This window comes from Phascolarctos cinereus, unplaced genomic scaffold (assembly GCF_003287225.1).
Source record: "Phascolarctos cinereus isolate Bilbo 61053 unplaced genomic scaffold, phaCin_HiC Scaffold_2;HRSCAF=192, whole genome shotgun sequence".
Taxonomy (NCBI): Eukaryota; Metazoa; Chordata; class Mammalia; order Diprotodontia; family Phascolarctidae; genus Phascolarctos; species Phascolarctos cinereus.
Genome location: NW_027555625.1, coordinates 336717573 through 336737681, shown reverse-complemented (window position 1 = coordinate 336737681; position 20109 = coordinate 336717573). Strand labels below are relative to the sequence as shown.

Sequence of the window (20109 nt, the reverse complement as noted above, 5' to 3'; positions counted from 1 at the left end):
GCAATGAACTTTTTGATCTTAATTTTATATGCATATATAAATACTATAAGGTTTTGGCTTTTGTTATATAATTGAGAACAAATGTGAACTCAGACCATATCATATGGTGAGGGATCTACTGCTTATTAATAATGATATGAAAATGACAAAGATCCTAACAGCAGGGCTTTAGTCAACTTTGGTCTTGGCCTATCTATTTTCCATCTGTACAACAAGGAAGATAATATATGGCATAGAGTTCACTCACAGATTTATAGATACTAAGGGGATGATAATAGCTGACACTTATGCATACTTTAAAGTTTATGAAGATATATATATATATATATATACATACATACATATATATATATATATATATATTTGTTATGTATGTATACCTCATTTGACCTTTGTAAGTGCCATTGTTATCATTATTTTCTAAATGAGGAAATAGAATTGGAGAGGCTCTGCTATATGCATTACCACCTGCAGATGTAAAATTAGAAAAACTGGGTTTAAATTTCTACTCACCTCTTACTAAGGCAAGTGTCATCTGAGGTAATTAATTTAAACTATCTAAGCTGAAGTTTCACCATTTGTAAAATATGTATTATAACGTTTCGTTGTTTTTTTTTACAAGGTTGTTGTAAAGCAAAGTACTCTGTGAATCATAAAATACATAGAGCCATAATGGAGGAGCATGCACAGATTGTCTTGGGATAGTGTCCCTCTACACAGGGAGGCTAGGGAGCTTGCTTTAGGGAAAATCACAATGATGGGTAAGGGAAGTGCCTTGGAAAGACCATGGAGACATTCTACAACTGGTTCTAATTGGCTAACCACATGGTAAAAAGGAGGCTTTTTAATTGGCTATGGAAGTATTTAAAAGGTCATGTTTGGCTTCTGCCACCCTTCTAAGCCTCATTCACTTCTGGAGTTTTTGGTGATTTTTTCACTCCTGGTCTCTGGTGAAAAGCCATGCTGAAAGCATGAAACCACCCCTCAGAGGTCATGTGACCTTGAGAAACAGGCCTCTGTCCTTGGCCTTTTTGTTTTTTCCATTATAGGTGAAGGGAGAGTCCTGTAAGTTGGGAATTTTGAAGGGTTGAGTGAGAGAGCCACAGAAATCTGGGAGTCAGAGTCCAGGCCAGGTTTTGCAACTGGCACAGGAATGATGCTCAAAGAAGCAACTTTTGAAAATGACATTTGAGACCTCAATCAGGTGGTAACTGAGACTCAATCTCATCTGGCAGTCATGCCACATCTAAACACGAACTTTATTGGACCAGTGCTGTGTAGGAACTGAGGTAAATTGAGACTACTTTCCCCCCAGAGACCAAGGTGGTATGGGGTATAATTTGCCTCAGGTATTGCAGAAAAAATTTTTTAACTTTGTTCTTGCTATATCTTTGAAGTGAATATCATCTTTAAAATATTAATCAATGCTAAATGATTACATAGAATTAAGAAGCTAGTTGCAAGCACCTAACAGTGGGGATTAGGGGGAGAGACACAACCATGCAGGGTCTCTAGCAGATGAGGTAGAGAAAAGAGAATCCCCCCCCTATCCCTCAGGATACCCTAGAACCCCGAAGGGCAGATTTAGCAGCCTGATTGCTGTAATAATGAGCCAGAGTGTGCATGTTACATAAGCATTAGATAGCATTGACTAGAAAGCAATCAATCATCCCTGAGCCTGAGCCCTGTTTGCACAAGACTGGAAAACTCATTCCCCTACCTCTGTATGAGAATGGGTTCCCTAGCAGCTAACTACTCTTCTGGGGTATAACTTTCCTTTGAAGAGCAAAAGCAAGCATTTATTAAGCACTTATTATGTGCCAAGTACTTTGTTATGTGCTGAAGATACAAAGAAAGGCAAAAACAGTCCCTGCCCTCAAAAATCTCACATTGTAATGAGGGAGACAACATGTAAATAAGTAATTAACACACAAGACATATTACAGAGCAGTTGGAAAGTAGTCTCAGAGAAGGCACTACTAGCAACTTGAAGGATTAAGAAATGCCTTCTGCCAAAGGTTAGTCTTAAAGGAAGCCAGGGGAGCTGAAAGATAGGATGAGGGGGCAAAGTATTCTAGGAATGGAGCAGAGCCAGAGCAAAGCCATGGATGGAGATAGCAAATGGATTGTCTTGTCCAAGGAGTGCAAAGTAAGCCAGTATAGTTAGACTACCGAATATGTAGAAAACAGTAAGGTATAAGAAGACAAAAGAAGGACGAAGGGGCCAGTTTATGAAGAGCATTAAGTGCCAGATAGAAGAGATTATATTTTATCTTGGAGGTAATAGAAAGCCACTGGATCTCAGTGGGGGTGGGGCTATTGAAATTCATCTAGTACTCATTGCTTTCCAAAGGAAAGGAAAAAATGGTTGCCAATTTTTCTTTGAACACAGTCTCTGGGGTGGACGGATTAAACTAGAAGCATCTTCCAAGTGATATTTTCTTCCCCGTGGTTATTTTATTTTTCTCCTTCTGGGCAATTTTAAAGAAACTCAGGGAACTCCTATCTATTAAATATATGGCCACAAAACCCCATTTCCTCAGACCTACAAATACTAATCAATTCTAAACCTTTTCTCACAACAAAACAGATTCAAAGCCTATCTGTCTAAGCACCCATGAGAGTTTTCCTCTCTCTCACTCTGTAGATGCCACTACAAAACAGCAGGATTCAACTCTTTCCCAATGAGCTTACAGCAACTGCTCCAGCCTTTCTCCAATCAGCAATGAATACTTTTGTCAATTATAACTTTTTAAAATCTAAAAACATCCACATGCAAATGAATTGATAAACCACATTTCCCTGAAGCCATCATTATCTCAGTCATTGCTCTGCCTTCAGTTCATCTGAGGGGCTACTCTCTATCTAGTCCTCATAACAGGTATTTTTCCCTTAAAATTTTTTTCTGTGAGACTGTATCTCTTAAAGTGAGTTTTCCTTATACAAATGTTCTTTTACTCTCACCTCTCTTTTTCATTTCTATCCCCCTTCAGAGGGATCTCTCATTCCCTCTTTCCACTATCACAAACTGATCTTTTATTGCTATTTTGTTGAGAAAGATTTAATAAATTAATTCATGCTTAAGTTTAAATGATAGTAAATAGATTAATGTGTTGTACATCCCTGAATTATTTGCATTTTAATAAGAAGCAATACATTCAAAGAATCAAGTTCTACTTCTGGAGTTTCAGGTAGAGTCAGGATTCAGAAGTTCCTCAACTGCAAATTTAAGATTTTCTACTATAACGTTCTGACTCTGAGTTTTAAAAATAGAATAACTACAATTAAGGAAATGTGGATGGAACACAAATTAAATTTATTTTCAAAAATTAATGATTAGTATCCAAGTTATTTGGAAAAACAACATTCAACAGAGTTTTCCAGAGAATTATGCCAAAACAAGCCAGTTGAACCTGAGCTTCTTAAGCTAAACTGAGTAGATGGATGGATGCCCTCTCTATCTCCTTATAAGCGTGACAGAAAAGCAATTTAATGAGGAGGTCTCATTAAAGATCTCAGTGTCTTAGGGCCTTAGGTAGGAGCAGAATCAAAGTAATTGATACATAATTGGTCTGTATCCAGGACCTATTTGGTCATCCATTCAGCATAGAATCACTGAATTTAGAGTCAGCTGAGTGGTGGGTTCAAATCCCAGCTCTGCCTTTATTGGCTATGTGACCTTGGGTAAGCCATTTAACCAGTGTATCAATTTCTTTATCTATAAAACATAGATAATAATATCTGTACTGCCTATCTTACTGGGTTTAAGGATCAAGTGAAATAATGTATGTAAAGTCTTTTATAAATTCTAAAGTGTTATATAAATGTCAGATATTTAGATCATCTTTTATCATAAATAAAAACAATCACCCCAGACAGATTTTTAAAAATTATGCACAGAATGAACTTTGTAATTTCATCCTGGATTATTCTTTTATATTTTTCAATATATTCCTACATATAACAACATTTAGGAAACCCAAGCAGTTATATGTTTATATGATAGTAATGGTTTACATGAACTTTTCAAATTCAAAATGAAAGTACAACAAAAATATGTAAAACATTTCAGATTGCAAAATCCTTAAATTTTGAAATAAGTAGAGAACTTAACCATCAATTTATCAGTTATGAATGCCCACTATTTTAGTTAGTTCTTTCTGTAGAGTTGGGCTCCCTTAAATATGGCCACAACTTTGCTTCTTCTTATCATGGATCTCTTCATTTTATAGGAGGCTTTAATAGAAGCTGTTCCTCCCCTACCCCCATTAGTAATTTACAACCAAGTAACCAGCATCATAATACCATACATTATAAGCACCAAATGAATTATTATAAGATTTGGAGAATTTTTAAAAATAGGAACTTGTCAAGAAAAAGATTCCCTGAAGCTATGTTTCCTCCAGTTATTGAGCTGGAATAAATTCATCCAGTTGCTTTTAGTGAAAATTAGGCTTAGAGCTCAATCCCTGTAGATAACTCATTGCAGTATAGTAGAAAGAACCTTTTATTTACAGAGTATGTAGGTTCATACTTCATATCACTTATTGCTACCTGTTTCATCTTGGGGAAGTCACTTAATAACTCTGATTCTCAATGTTCTAACCTAGAAAAGAAGTAGGTTAGACTAGATGATCTGTGCCAACTTTAAAACTTTAAATCCTATGAATCCATTATACATGTTGGAAAAGCAGATTAATAAGCAGAAGTGTTTTCTTCACAGCTAAAGGAAGATAGATGAATGTATTCATCAGATTTTACTGGTAAGACGTTTTCAGGTTTAATGTCACATTCATTACCTTATTAGTATCACGATGATAGTAAAGAAGGGATTCACAGCATTTCCACTTTTCAACAAATACAAAAGGAGACTTTATTATTAATGATGGTAACCTGAATATTTGGAAATGATTTAGGATTAGGGGCTTTTGTCCATAAACAAAGGCAAAATTGTCTTTTCTATAATGCTCTTACCTATAACTAAAAGGAAATCTTTTATTTTCATTCCTAACAGGTTGTTTGGGTTTTATAAAGGAATTCTCCCACCTATCTTGGTTGAAACACCAAAAAGAGCAGTGAAGGTAAGCATTATATGCCTTACCATTGGAAAACAAGTTCCATAACAATAAAGACAGTTATGGCATCAGAATATTTTATAGTATTTCTCAACATTCTGTGTATGGGTAAAATGAATTATTTTCAAGGCCCTGAAATTAACACTGATGGTCTGTAGCAGACTTTGAATTGTAATTCTTCTCTTTCTCAAGTATATTTAGCAGTTCTCAGGTTCTTTATTTCTCCAACTAATTATATTGCCTTGCTAATAAGTAGCAATACAAGGCAGCAGCTTAGATATTATATTTCCAATATTCCTTTTGGATAATTTTCCTCCAAATATACCTCCACACAGCCTATCCCTTGGATTAAACTTGAATCAGCACCTAACTATTTCTCCCAAGTCAACCATCATTTGGGAAGCACTTACTATGTGTCAGTCACTGTGCTAATTGCCAGGGACCCTGAGGTTTTGTGATATACATTATACTATTCATATCAGAAAACAAAGTAAATGAAACTGGCAGTCAGGTCATTAACTTGGTTCAACATTATATTTGTTGTATCATCTTTGGAAATTTGTGTAGTAATTTTAATGATCCTCAAACTCTCACTGCTGGAAAAGACCATTTCTTTAATAGTAATATTCTCTGTGTAATGCCATATGGCTACAAATCATGGAATACCATGATCTTGGAAGAATCAAATTTATAAATATTTCAAAAGCAATGGGAAGACACATTTTCTGCAAACCTTTCCTTCATCTGAACTTTCCTAGTGCTGTAAAGGGCAACATCATATCCCCAGTCACCCTGGCTCACAACAACAGTGATATCCTCAATGCATTTTTACTTATTCTTCATATTTAATTAATTGCAATTTCTACCACTACAACATCTCTCACGTACATCCCCTTACCACCGTTTATCCTATTCAGACATGTGTTACAAAAAAGCCCACTGAATTTATCTCAGCGATAAAAGGAATGGTTCAATATTAGGAAATAACCAATATTATTCATCATATTGAAAGCAATATTATATAATTACGTCAATAAATAGAGGAAAAGAGTAGTAGTCATTTATACTAAAAATACCTTCCAATTCTTTCCTTACAGATTTTATTTCTACATTTTAACCTCTCATTCTATCTTTACTTTTTATTTTATTCTATCTTTATTCTATCATTATTTTAATGAATTTATTTTATAAGTATTTATTAGCTCTCCCTTCCACTCACTGCTTCCCTCTTCCCCTCCACACACCTACAGAACGATAAATAAATCTCTCACAATAAATCACTATAACCCAGAAAAACAAATTCCCACATTGACTTTGTCCAAATATGCATTTACATTCTGGATATTAAGCCATTTTTTATCCCAAACATTTAGCACAGTGTTTAACACATGGTGAGCACTTAAAAATGCTTGTTTATCCATCATCTATAAATTCACTTATTCTGGCTCCAAATGTATGATCACCTAGTTTGTTGTCATTTTAAAAATTGTTGATTATTTTATGGGACTAATTTTGTGTTCTCTACTGAAGCTTTTTTTTTCTAGTTTATTTCTGTATTGATTCTCTGGGATTTTCTAGGGAAACCATCATGTCATCTAAAAATAGGAATAATTTTGTCTCCTCTTTGCTGATATTTATGCCTTTAGATTCTTTCTATTGTCCCATTGTTGTTCCAAGTATTTTTAGGATTATGTCAAGTAATAACAGGAAGAAGCAATATCCCATATAGCTACTGGTAAAGTTACTAGTATTTCTGAATTGTAAATAATACTAGCTTTTGGTTCTTATTACATACATCATATGAGAAAACAGGATCCTGTCATAGCTAAAATACAGAACTTCCAGTAGAAAGAAAAGAATACACGAGCAGTCAGCAAGAGTATAAGCAACAAGTAGCCCCAGTCAGTATCATGCAATATTTGGCATCTGTGACTAGAAAAGAGAGGAATTCTTGGAATACAATATTCCAAAAGAGTTAATAAAGGGTTGCAAGTAAGTACGTAAAGCAAGTAAAATAAGAGCATTACTGAAAAGGCAATTCTGCCTTTGTTTATGGGCAAAAGCCCCTAAGTAAATAAAGGGTTACCATGCTAAACTGAAGATAATTATACTGGGGAAAATAAATCTTTAATGGAAAAGAGGACTTTTGTACATTCCTAGTGAAAAGACTAGAGCTTAGTAGAAATATTTTTTTTAAAGAGGGAATATCTTTGAAGTACCATATTTCTAAATATATTACCAAAACATAACCATCAAAACTAGAGTTAAAATGGAAAAAAATTGATCAATGAAATAGATTAGGTATACATCATACAGAGATGACTGAAAAATAGTAGCATAATGTTAATAAATAATAATAAATCAAAAGACCCCAACTACTCAAGTATGAACTCAATGTTTGATTTAAAAAACTTTAAAGCAGTCTGTAAGAAATCAAGTTTTTAAAACATCTCACATTATATAGCATCTAAATGAACATGTGAGCTAGATATATAATATATTGTCATATTGTGTATATAATATGTAATTTTATATATACACACACACATATATAGCAGAACTATTTAGAGAAGAAGGAAGAAAATAACTTTTACAACTATGGGTAGCAGAAGAGTTCTTGACCAAACAAGAGATAGGAAGGATCACAGTAGGTAAAATGGACACTTGTGATTAAATAAAATTAGAAATATTTTAGATTAACAGAAACAATGCAGTTAACATTAGAAGAAAAACCACTAACTGGGGAAAAAATCTTTGGCAGCAATTTCTCTGATAAAAGTATGATATCTAAGATATTTTGTCCAGATACATTGCCAAGGTGAGACCATGTCTTAATCAATCAAAGACTTTATAGTATGTGGAAAAAGTCCTTGAAATTCATTAAATGAGCTGGAATGATGCCAACAAAAAGTCTCCTCCAATTGGTTGAGGACTTGGTTATGCTGTGGGAAGCTTATATAAACCAGGAACTAGTTCAAAACTAATCAAGAGATTAGAGTGAGTGTTGAGCTGGAATAGGGCAATTCTATCTAAGTCCTGGGGAAGGAATCACTTGGAGGAAAGGAAAGCAGCTTGGCTTCAGCTTTATTCTCTTCTTCTTCCCCCCTTTACTGGGTACAAACCTAACAAACTTTGAAGAACAAAAGGATTTGGAATTTTTCATCATTATACTAAAAGAGTTTTCCAGATATCAGCAGTTGACAGCAATGTCAATGGGGAGCTAAAAACAGACTGAATTCAATGAAGAAAAGCATAATTAATGCTCCACTAGGAGCCCACAAGAAAAGCTACAGTGGCAGAGAAAGAAAGAAAAGGATGAACTCTCTAAGTCATACACATCTAATTTAATGTAATAATCTGAACAGTAAACATTCTTCTTCTTTATTTCCCTCTCCATGGAGGCCAAAGTATTTTGAGTAGTTATCCCAAGAGTCTTATTCTGTCACTTAAAAGCCTAAGAAACAGCTTAATTAACAAACACTTGACTTAATTGAGAAATAGAGAAATAACACAGCTAGTTTAGAATGTGAAATCATTTATAAAATCTTTTAGGGATGAAGACATAATATTATCAGTTTCACCTCATAAAAAAAGAGAAGCAGAAGATAGTAAAACCAGTTTAAAGAAAGTTTGACAAGATGACAGACTGGACATTTTCTCCAGTACCCATTAACTCTCAAACTTCTTTCTTCAAAATATAAAAATAGAAATCATGTACAAGATATAGAATGATTCCATCTGAATCCACAGGGGAGAGAGAGAGAGGGAGAGAGACAGACAGACAGACAGAGAGAGGCAGCAAGACAGAGAGAGACAGAGAAAGAGAGACAGAGACACACACACACAGACAGAGACAGAGACAGAGAATTCTGGTACATTAAAAAAATCACTTGATTTTTTAGAATGATAGTCTTTAAAGTGTGTACTAAGTACCATGCTTTATGCTCTTATCATGGAAGGGCCCATATTAACATCCCATTCTGCTACAAAGACTTTGAAAGCAATCCCATCCACTACATGACCCCATTACATAAGTGGCAGACCAGTCACAGGAAGGAAGGGTGTATCAAAGTATTCTTCATTCTTCCTTGGGATTCCCCTTAGATAGACCTCCCCCCACTCCCACTGGACTGAAGAGATCCTAAAACACCCCTTATACTCTCCCAACCCTGAAAAAAGCAGTATAGCCAGAGAAGGAGAAAGATCAAAGCAGGAACTTCCTTAGGGGGTTAGTGTACATGACTCCCTAAGGACTAGAGGAAATTGGAATTAATTATGCCCTTCCAAGAACAGTTTTGTTCCCCCTATGCTATTCAGGGCATGGATATAGGCCAGTGAGCCCTAAATCTCCCAAAATTTTGAAGCCCAACCTTGGGAGTTGGTGGTGAACTGTTCCTCTATCTTTGGTTTTTAGAGGTAATTCCTTCCTTGTTTCTCTAACTGAAGTGGAATTTTGGTCTGGGAATTTTCAAGGATGATGAAAAGGGATAAAAGGGGAGTGATAGACACCTTCCAAAAACAATGGAAGATTTCATTTGATCATGCTTTCAGAGCTGAAGAGGAGGGAAAGGGAGTACATGTAAGGGAAGATAGGTAAGATAGAAAAATAAATATATTTTTGATTGATTAAAAAGACAGCCAGGGAGTAGGGAGTGAAAGGAAATATAACTTGAGTTTGCCTAAAATAGTGGTCTAGCTGAAGCACTCACCAATCAAGAGAATACAGGTTTATAAAACCATAGATTTAGAACTACAAGGGACCTCAGAGGCTATGTAATCCAACTCTCATTTTAGACTTAAAGAAATTGAGTGCCAGTGAGTTTAAATGACAATAATTTTCTGAGGCTGCATTTGAATCTAGAACTTCTGTTTGGGACATGGTTTTTGGTTTGGGCAACAAGGTGGGGGGGTGAAAAGATCAACAGAAATAGATAATGAACTGAAGTATGGCTAAAATATGCCTCTAACAAGGGGCCAAGAATCATACTCACTAATGAGGATAGCAAATGGTTAAAATTCCCATGAAATGATCATTGGTGGCAAGGAGGCTAACGAAAAGATGGCTTGGGGCAGTTAGGTGGTGCAGTAGATAAAGCACTGGCCCTGGATTCAGTTGGACCTGAGTTCAAATCTGGCCTCAGACACATAACACTTACTAGCTGTGTGACCTTAGTCAGGTCACTTAACCCCATTGCCTATCCTAAAAAAAAAAAAGATGCCTACCAATTAGTGAGTAAACTATGGCTGGGACCTGATTGAAAGAGTGGGCCAGGTGAAGCATTCACCAATTAGTACAATGATGCCCTAGGGAAAAGTTCTGGTAATGAAAGAATTAAAAACGTCCTGGACATAAGAAGTCCTCCTGGACCTCTGGCATAAAAGAGGCTGGAGAGAAGATGATGAGGAGTAGAGAATAAAGTGAAGCATGTTTGGGACCTGTCTGAAATAGTAGGATAATAAATAATAATTAAAAAACCCAAAACTATACAAGCTATTGTTTGAGAGAAACATATCTAAAAAGCAAAGACATACACAGAACATAAATAAGAATCTGGAACAAAATTTACTGTGTATCAGATGAGTCCCTAAAAAGTGGATGCTGCAAAAGGCAGCACAAAGCAACAACAAAAACCTTTAATAACAGGAGATAAACAGGCAGAGTATATTATGCTTAAGAAAACTCCTGCCAATATTAAACAAAAATACAACAAATGGCCTAGCACAACATTTGGAAAAGAAAAATTAACTGAATTTTAAAAAGACAAAAATAGTAGAATGATAATACTGGAGACTTTAATATTCCTTTCTTAGAGCTAGAGAAATCTAACAGAAATATCAACAAAATAGAAAATATAGAACTGAACAAGCTATTGGAGAATTTAGAGCTAAAGGACTTATGGTATCTTCTGAATGAGACATTTCTCTTCTCTCTGTCTCTGTCTCTGTTTCTCTGTCTCTATCTCTTTCTCCTATTTAGAAGATATGTGTCTACACGTATATATTTATATGTATATGCAAACATATGCTTAACATATATATGTCTATGAGTGTGTGCATTTCTCAGCAAAATGAAGTACCTTTAAAACAACGGATCCCATGTTAGGGTACAGAGAAATTGTAAATATATGTAAAAAACCCCAGAAATACCAGGCACAGATTTTGCAGAGCATAATGTAATAAAAATAGTTCTCAATACAGGGAGCACAAGGAAAAACATAGGCCTAAGAAAGTTTTAATGAGGAAATCCCAAACAAATTAAAACAATCCAAAGACAAAATCATTGAAACAATAAATAACATTAAATACAATGATAATGATGATCAATATATCAACATTTTTAGAATGCAGCTAAAGCAATCCTCAAAGGAGGGGGAAAGCACCCTATATCCCTAAAACATACATTAACAAAATAGAAGGGGAAAAAAAGAGTATTGGGGCAGCTTGGTGGCACAGTGGATATAGCACCAGCCCTGGGGGCAGGAGGACCTGAATTCAAATCCAGCCTCAGACAAATAACACTCAATAGCTGTGTGACTCTGGGCAAGTCAGTTAACCCCAACTGCCTCATAAAACAGAGAAAGAAAGAAAGAAAGAAAAAAAAAGAGTATTAATGAACTAAATATGCAATTAGAAAGATTAGAAGACCAATAAATAACCAAACCCAGAATAAGCACAGAGGAGGAAATCGTGAATACTAGAGGAGAAATGTATAAATTTGAAACACAAAAAACTATAGAATTAAGAGAGAAGAAAACCAAATCACTAGTATCAAAATTGAAAAAAAATTAATATACTTTTAATGAAGATGAAATCAAAGCAACTATTAGGAACTATTTGCCCAACTATATGCCAATAAATTTAACAATTTAAGAAAAATGGAATATTTACAAAAATATAAACTGCCTAAATTAGCAGGAGGAAATAGAATATCTAAATAAATCTATTTTAGAAAAAGAAATTGAACAAGCCATAAATGAGCTTCCTGAGAAAAATTGTCAGGACCAGATGCATTTAAAATTGAATTCTATCAAATATTTAACAATCAACTAATTCCAATATTAAATAAGTTATTCTGAATAATAGGCAAAAAAGGAGTCCTAACAAGCTCCTTTTGTGAAATAAATATGGTGCTGATACCTAAAATGGAAGAGCAAAAACAGAGAAGGAAAAGTATAGACCAATTTTCCTAATGAATATGGATGCAAAAATCCTAAATAAAATGCTAGTTAGGAGACTACAACAATATATCACAAAGATTAATTAATATATTAATATATATAGGACTTATATTAATATATGTCATATATTAAACCATCCCTGAATTACTGACATAAATCTCACTTAGTTGATTATATCAGTAACAAAAGCAACAAAAATTACATGATTATATCAATAAATGCAGAAAAATCTTTTGAAAAATGCAACACTCATTCCTATTAAAAATACTTGAAAGCATAGGTATGAATGGATTTTTCCTTAAAATGATAAGAAATATCTACCTAAAATGATCAGCAAGCATTATTTATAACAGGAGTAAGCTAGAAGCCTTCCCAGTAAGATCAGGAGTGAAACAAGGATGCCCATTATCACCAATATTATTCAATATTGTATTAGAAATGCTAACAATAGCAATAAGAAAAAAAAGATTGAGGAAATCAAAATGGACAGTGAGGTAATAAAACTACCTCATTTTTTGCAGATAATGGATGATGTACTTGGAAAATCTTAGATATTCAACAAAAAAGCTAATTGAAACAATTAATAGTTTTAGTAAAATAGCAGGACATAAAATAAACCCATATAAATCATCAGCATTTCTATATATCACCAGCAAATACATGCAAGAAGAGATAGTGAGATTCCATTTAAAATGACCATAGACAGCAGAAAATACCTGCCAAGTAAAACTCAGAAACTACATGAACATAATTATGAAACACTTTTTATACAAATGAAGTCAGATTTAAATAATTGGAAATAATATTAATTGTGCATGAGTGGGCAAAGCCTTTACTTATTCAATGCCATCCCCATTAAATTATCTAAAAAGTATTTTATTGAGCTAGAAAAAAATAATGGAATTCATTTGGAAGAACAAAAGGTCAAGAATATCAAAAGAATTAATTTAAAACATTAATGAAAACATAAAACAAGGGTTTAGCAGTGCCAGATCTTAACCTATATTAAAAGATGATAAATATCAAAATAGGGCAGCTGGATGGTGCAGCCAGTCTGGAGTCAGAAAGACTTGACTTCAAATGCAGCCTCAGACTCCAGTTTGTGTAAGCCTGGGCAAGTCATTTAACATTGTCTCAGTTTCCTCATCTATGCAGTGGAGAAGGAAACAGCAAACCATTCCACTATGGTTGCCAAGAAAACTCCAAATGAGGTCACAAAGGGTTGGACACATCTGAAATGACTGAACAACAACAACAACAAAATTTTAACTATCTAGTACTGGCTAAGAAGTAAAAAGGTGGATCAGTGGAACGGAGTAGACACACAGTACACAGTAGTGAATGAGGAACCTTTTGTTTGACAAATGCTAATGAAATATTATTTTACCACAAGAGATGATCAATATGGAGAGTTTAGGGAAGCAAGAAAAGATTTGTATAAATGGATGCAGAGTGAAGTAGCAGAAGCAGGAAAACAATTATTGAATATACACATACACATATACACATTATTGAAGTCAATAGGGTAAATGAGAAGTACATTAAAATAAAGCCACAGTCTGTGACTATAATGACCAATCTAGGTCCCAGAGAAAAATTAAAGAAAAGAACCTCTCTTTTTTTCCTTGGAGATATGGAGGACTATATGGATAGAATGTTCAACATTATGCTACATATGGTTCACTATTTTAATTTTGCTTGACTACTTTTCTTTGTTATAGAGCAAGGTTTCCCTGGGTTGAGTTTCAGGGAGGAGGTGGGAGAGGGGAACAAGCATCTATAAATGATTTTGGTATAAAAACAGAAGTTATCAACAAATATTTTTTAACAAATTCATAGGAAGATACAGACAATAATTAAATAGAATTAGAAGGCAGAATGAGATCTACATTTGTGGAGAGTACCCACAATGATAATAATAAATTTGACAAAGTAGAAAGATTTCATTTCATTAAAAGGTTGGAAGGGACAAACATTATCCCTAGTTTTTGGTGCCATCTAGAAATATAATAAGGTTATGAAAGAGTGTGACAAAAGAAAAAAATACACATACACATACATAAAAACATATACAAAACTTTGCACTATATTAAAAAGTAACAGTGTCGCTTGATTCAAGATTGTAACTCAATGAAAATATTGAAATAATACTTTAATTTGTCTTTCCATATTAGAAATTATTAAGTTTTTGTGACATCTTAACTATTACTTCAGGAGGAAGTTTGCCATGATGATCTGAGTTACTGCGGAAAATCTGGGGGAAAAGTACACCAAAGTAAACAAAAGTACTGAATTGAATTATGTAACTGCTTCACTAATAAAGGATACCCAGATAATCAAACAAGGCAGAGTTCTTTTTCAAAATAAAAGTTGCTTTGTTTCTGCAAAGTAATATATTCATCTCTATAGAAATTTGCATACACAAATAAAATAAATTGTAACATTTATTCTCCTGGTCTAGTTCTTCTTGTTACTAAATATGGTAAAGAATTTGAACTTTGACGGGATTTACATTTATCAAAGTTGAGCACTCTTTTTAGTTGGGAAAAAAAGTTGAAGTTTACCAAATTGAGTAAGCTTCTACTGATATAGTGGGAAAAGTATGCTGCCAGAACAATGATTAACAGATGAACTTTTGGGCAACTGTACATTGTGTCTGGGTACCAGACATCTTGTTTCAAGTACATTTTACCTGAAAATTACTAAGGCATGTGGTAAGCTTTTTAAGCATAACTTGGATTTAAATACCTACTTGCCAGATGGACAGCACTAGTTTTTAGACACAATATATGAAAATACTCACTTTAAAGGTATTTACTGACTATAATCATTTTTAAAGCATAAATTGTTTCATTAAATAGTATCAAATGTAACTTGAATAAAACAACGTGGCATGTTTGATTTTTAAGAATCTTTCGTTATCAATTGTTTTGAAAAAATATTAACAATGTGAAATAGAATTGATGATTAATTGTGCTCTACTTTTGAGACTTGAACTCCAGCTTACACTTTTTTTTCTTAAGTACATTTTGGAATGTAAGCTCCTTGAGGACAGAAATTGTCCTGATTGCTTCTATCCTTAGCCCATAGCACAGTGCCTGGCATATATTAAATGCTAAATAAATGCTTTAGCTAGCTAGCTATCTTTAAAAAAAAATATAAATCTAAACAATCTTATATAAGAGCCATTCTAATTCCAAAGTTAAGATATTGATTACTGGGTAATAAAAATGGTCGTTAAAGATGAAGAGTATAACTAAAGAAAAATAAATTAAAAAATTTTAAAGAGCCATACTCTTATATGAGAGCTTTCTAGGATTTTCTTTTTTCTTTTTTTGCCTCAAAAAAAGATTACATAGTGTTAACTTGATGAAAACCAAATAGCAAACCAAAGAATGTTTTTTCCTGATACCTAGTATATCTTTCACAATAGTAGACACTTAGAAAATAGTGATAAATGAATATATCATTTTAGTCCATATGGCCTTCAAACTAGAAGGCCTGATTTTACTATTGTTGAAAATTAATTAATAACACAAATACAATGATGCCATTTTTAGCTTTTCTCTTTGTTAGTATTGATTTATTCTATCTTCTGTAGATTAGGTTTCCAAGGAGGTAATAATTAGCATTAGTATTTCCAAGGAAGAAGGAAGAAGCCACCTTCACAAGCTAGTAAATAGATTTTACTTTGGAGTTGACAAGTCAACAAGCATTTATTAAGTGATTACTATATGCTAAGTACTAAAAATACAACAAATACAATCAGAAAGAAAGACAGTGCCTACCTAAATAGAGCTTACTTTCTAATGGGGGAGACAACACATAAAGTGTGTGTGGGTGGGGGGAGGGGGTAAATAAAGGTACCCAATGCTTGATTCTCAAACATATATAAATTGGAGCATATGTATATCTATCTATATGGTTTTATTTATCTTTAGAGATTATAGATTTCTTTGTTTCATGGGCGGCCAAGATCAAAAAATGAAATACCAAGTGACCAACTCATTGATGATAAATCTATTTGAGGTTAGCTAAGTCACTCCTTGGAAACACATACTGTTGGTGGGACCAGATTTTAAGCCTTTCTAGTGTGGTAATACCTTCTAGACCTTGCAGTCTGCTGGCATAATGTTCAAGACCCCATGGCCACTTCCACACCCTGATGAGACCTCAGAATGGAAATCTCTCTCTCTCTCTCTCTCAATCTCTCTCTCTCCCCCCCCATATGCACACATGTATGTATGTATATGTATTTCTATATGTATGGTTTCTCGCTCTGTCTATAGCATACAACATAATAAAGTAGGGCATATTTTCAGGTCAGGTTATATGTCTTTTAATGATCTCATTAGAATATGAAATTAGGGTCCAAAAAACAGCTTCTAAGAGTAGTACATAGTGCAACAGACATCCTGAATATATCTACCCTAAGCCCAGGAATTAATTGTGCTGTGTGCTAGGAGTTAAAAATTTGAGGATTGTTGCCCCAAATAGAAAATTCATGGACTAAACAGTTGGTTGGAAGTATTTCACATGGAAGTTGGTTTAGGAAGAAATTACATTATTCAATTTCTATTGAAGTCACACCCATCATTTCTGTCATTTTCATAGGAGTTTATAGTCTCCACCTTTGAAGATCTTAAATCAATCAATACATAATTTTCTCTGTAATGTAGTTTAAGTGAAATCCTGCTTGAAGGTGGGACCTTAGATCTCCACCTACATATGTGGATCTTCACTATCCCTAAACATTCATTGAGTTCATGACAATATTCTTAGAATAATTGGGAAACAAAAATAGTATTGACTTAATTTTAATTAATTAATTATTTCATTTATTTAATTTATTAATGCAATTAAGGCAGAGAGGTGGATTTTTACATACATTGGTTAGAAACTTGAGCATTCATAGGGAAAGCAGTTCATTTAGAAAACATAGAAGACCGAAGGCTTTAGGCCTTTAAGCCTATAATTTTGAATCACTATCACAAAAAGAAGTCTATTGATGTCTGAACTGAAAATGGTCATGGTAAATGGAAGCTGAATGGTTCATTTACCCCCATAAAGGATTCCATCAGTTATTTTGCAGGTTATGATAGAATTTGAAAATGTGAATGTTAGAGTAAGATCCAAATGGCTATTACTTGAAAACAGACTAAAAATTAGAAGTCATGTGGCATATTTCATATGAAATAGCACATCATTTTAAGGTACTGATTAATTAATATCTTATTGGAAGGAGTACAACCTGAAGTTTAATTCATTTCAGTGTCTTATTGGGAGAAAAATTTTTACCAATCTCTGTTATTGTTTCATTTTATAGTTTTTTGCCTTTGAACAGTATAAGAAATTACTTGGATATGTGTCATTGTCACCAGGATTGGTAAGAGTCTTTACTGTACTCTTGTGCCTGTTATTTCATAAAGCAAAATCTAAAACAAGATGCCTTTTTGATTCCTAAAATTTGGCTGCTAAAAATGAAGGCTAGTTATTCAATGTTGAGTAATTTACTAAAAATCATCTTCCTACTAACATAATTTCAATCCTAGAAACAAACCTATGATAATAAAATGCATAGGAAAGCTTGCATGGATATGATTCAATAATGCAAAATACATACAGTATTTATGTAAAAACTTAAAACCAAAACACATATACTTTTACATTGCACATATGTGTGTGAACATAAACATGCTTGTTTTTAGCCTTTATTTGACTTGTAATAAAAATGGTACTTTAAGATTTGGGGATTCTAGAATGAAATTAGTTTGTGAAATAATGACTACAAGAGCTTTTTGAGAAATGACTACAACACTATTTCAATACTTAATTAAAATAGTGATTTTAAACTCTTCTAATCTGGCCTCAGATACTTACTAGCTATGTGGCCCTGGGTAAATCACACAACAGAATGGAAATGGTGATGAATTTAAAGTCTGACAACATGGATTTTAATCCTAGCTCTGATAGTTATAGCCCTGATATATATACACATGCATATGAAAATATGTATATGTGGGTATATGTGGGTATTTTTATACATATAAACACATAATCTGGCAGAAACATAGGTATCCACCAAAGACAAGCCAAGATGGTAGAACTTCCAATAAGTGTTCCTAGGAGTAGTTATTGTCAAAAGAAATAATCAATACAAATATGAGGATATACTTAGACAATGCCAGAGAGTCAATTAAAAAACTAGTCGAAACAATTAGTAACCTTATTCAGAATATAAAATAAACCCAAAGTGTTTCTATATATTACCAACAAAACCCAACAAGAAGAGATAGAGAAATTCTATTTAAAATAACTGCAGACAGTATAAAATACTTGGGAGTCTACCTGCCAAGGTAAACCTAGGAACTACAGGAGCACAATTACAAAACACTTTTTCACACAAATAAAGGCAGATCTAAAGAGCTAAACAATAGGAGAAATATTAATCACTCACAGGTAGACCAAGCCAATATAATAAAAATGATAATTCTATATAGAGAGAAAGAATCAGTAATACTGGACACTGAAGAGAAACAGCTACTGAAAATCAGAAAATAACACCTAAAGTCATAAATTTGGAGGTAGAAGGACATTTAGGGTCCTGTAGTCAAACCCCCTTGACTTTATAGGTAAAAAAACTGAGGCCCAGAGAAGTTGAATGATTTACCCATGATTTCACAGGTAGTAGTAAATGGCAGATCCAGAATTTGAACCTAGTACCTTTGATGAAAATCTACCATATTTCCTTCTATATCATGTAGCTGCAAGAGAGAGTGAATTAGGGTGATTTTTCACTTTTCATAAATGTTCATTTTATATAATGTAAAATTGGCAACATTTCTGTTGATCTTTTTGAAATGAAATATTGCAAAGATACATATACATTTACTTTACTTATTAAATCTATCTCTTGAATGTATTTTATTACATATAATTTCAGAGATTTGAAATAACAAATGAATATTGTGCATGGAAAGTGTTTATGCAAAAAACTGTACCTTCCTATGGCAGAAATTCTCAACAGCTAACGTTGCTATTTCCCCTATAACTATTCTTTCATAAAATTTCTAGTTTTTATTTTCATGATGTAGGGCAATTCAGCTATTCCTGATTTAACATTTTACCAGGGTCCTAAAAACTAAGGCAATTACATGAAAATGAATATTTTTTTTCAAATTAGTGAAAGCTATATTGTTAGCTATAACAGTATTTAATTTTTACATAGAAATATGGTCACTATGAATACATTCTTAAATATTTCAAACTAATCTGTAGATTACCTGAATTCTAAGTAAAAAACAAAACAGAACAAAATAACACTTTATTTTAGCTCTGTTATTTAAGCCCTGAAAAGTACATTTAAATAAATGTTTAAAAATGAAGTTCTCACTTTATAAGTTCAAAATCTAATCAAATTGAATATAAGGTCATATTTTAACATACATCTTAAATCAGTAATGTGGCCTTTTTCTTGGCTAATGGAAAGAGATTGTTGTTGATAGACTTGACATTTTATTTTGAATTTTTAGAATGTGGTTTGTGGCTTCTGTAATTTCTTTGTCATGAATTGTCAGCATCTAATCAAGGACTAAAGCTATTTAGTAATGGTATACTGTCTATTTGTATAGATCTCTTCATATTTATCATAACATTTAGCTGCAGGGTTATAGTGATTTAACATGGTACAAATAACTTGCTTTAAAATACTGATTTATTTAATTTTTTTAGGCATTTGCTGTTGCAGGATTGGGATCTGGACTAACAGAAGCTATTGTAGTTAATCCTTTTGAGGTTGTAAAAGTTGGTTTGCAGGCCAATCGGGACACATATGCCCAGGTAATAATTTTTCATAC

At 33.3% G+C, this 20109-nt stretch overlaps 1 protein-coding gene across 3 annotated transcripts in view; it reads left to right on the top strand.

The window, feature by feature from the left end:
- Positions 1–20109, top strand: part of SLC25A21 (solute carrier family 25 member 21) — a 697719-nt gene that overhangs the window by 615468 nt on the left and 62142 nt on the right. For 2 of the 3 annotated variants that reach the window (XM_078150322.1, XM_078150323.1), the window contains exons 4-6: positions 5015–5081; positions 17580–17639; positions 19985–20092. In XM_078150322.1, the coding sequence (XP_078006448.1) occupies positions 5015–5081; positions 17580–17639; positions 19985–20092 (235 nt within the window). The remainder of the gene's footprint in view (positions 1–5014; positions 5082–17579; positions 17640–19984; positions 20093–20109) is intronic. The other variant, XM_078150324.1, reaches the window with a different exon arrangement.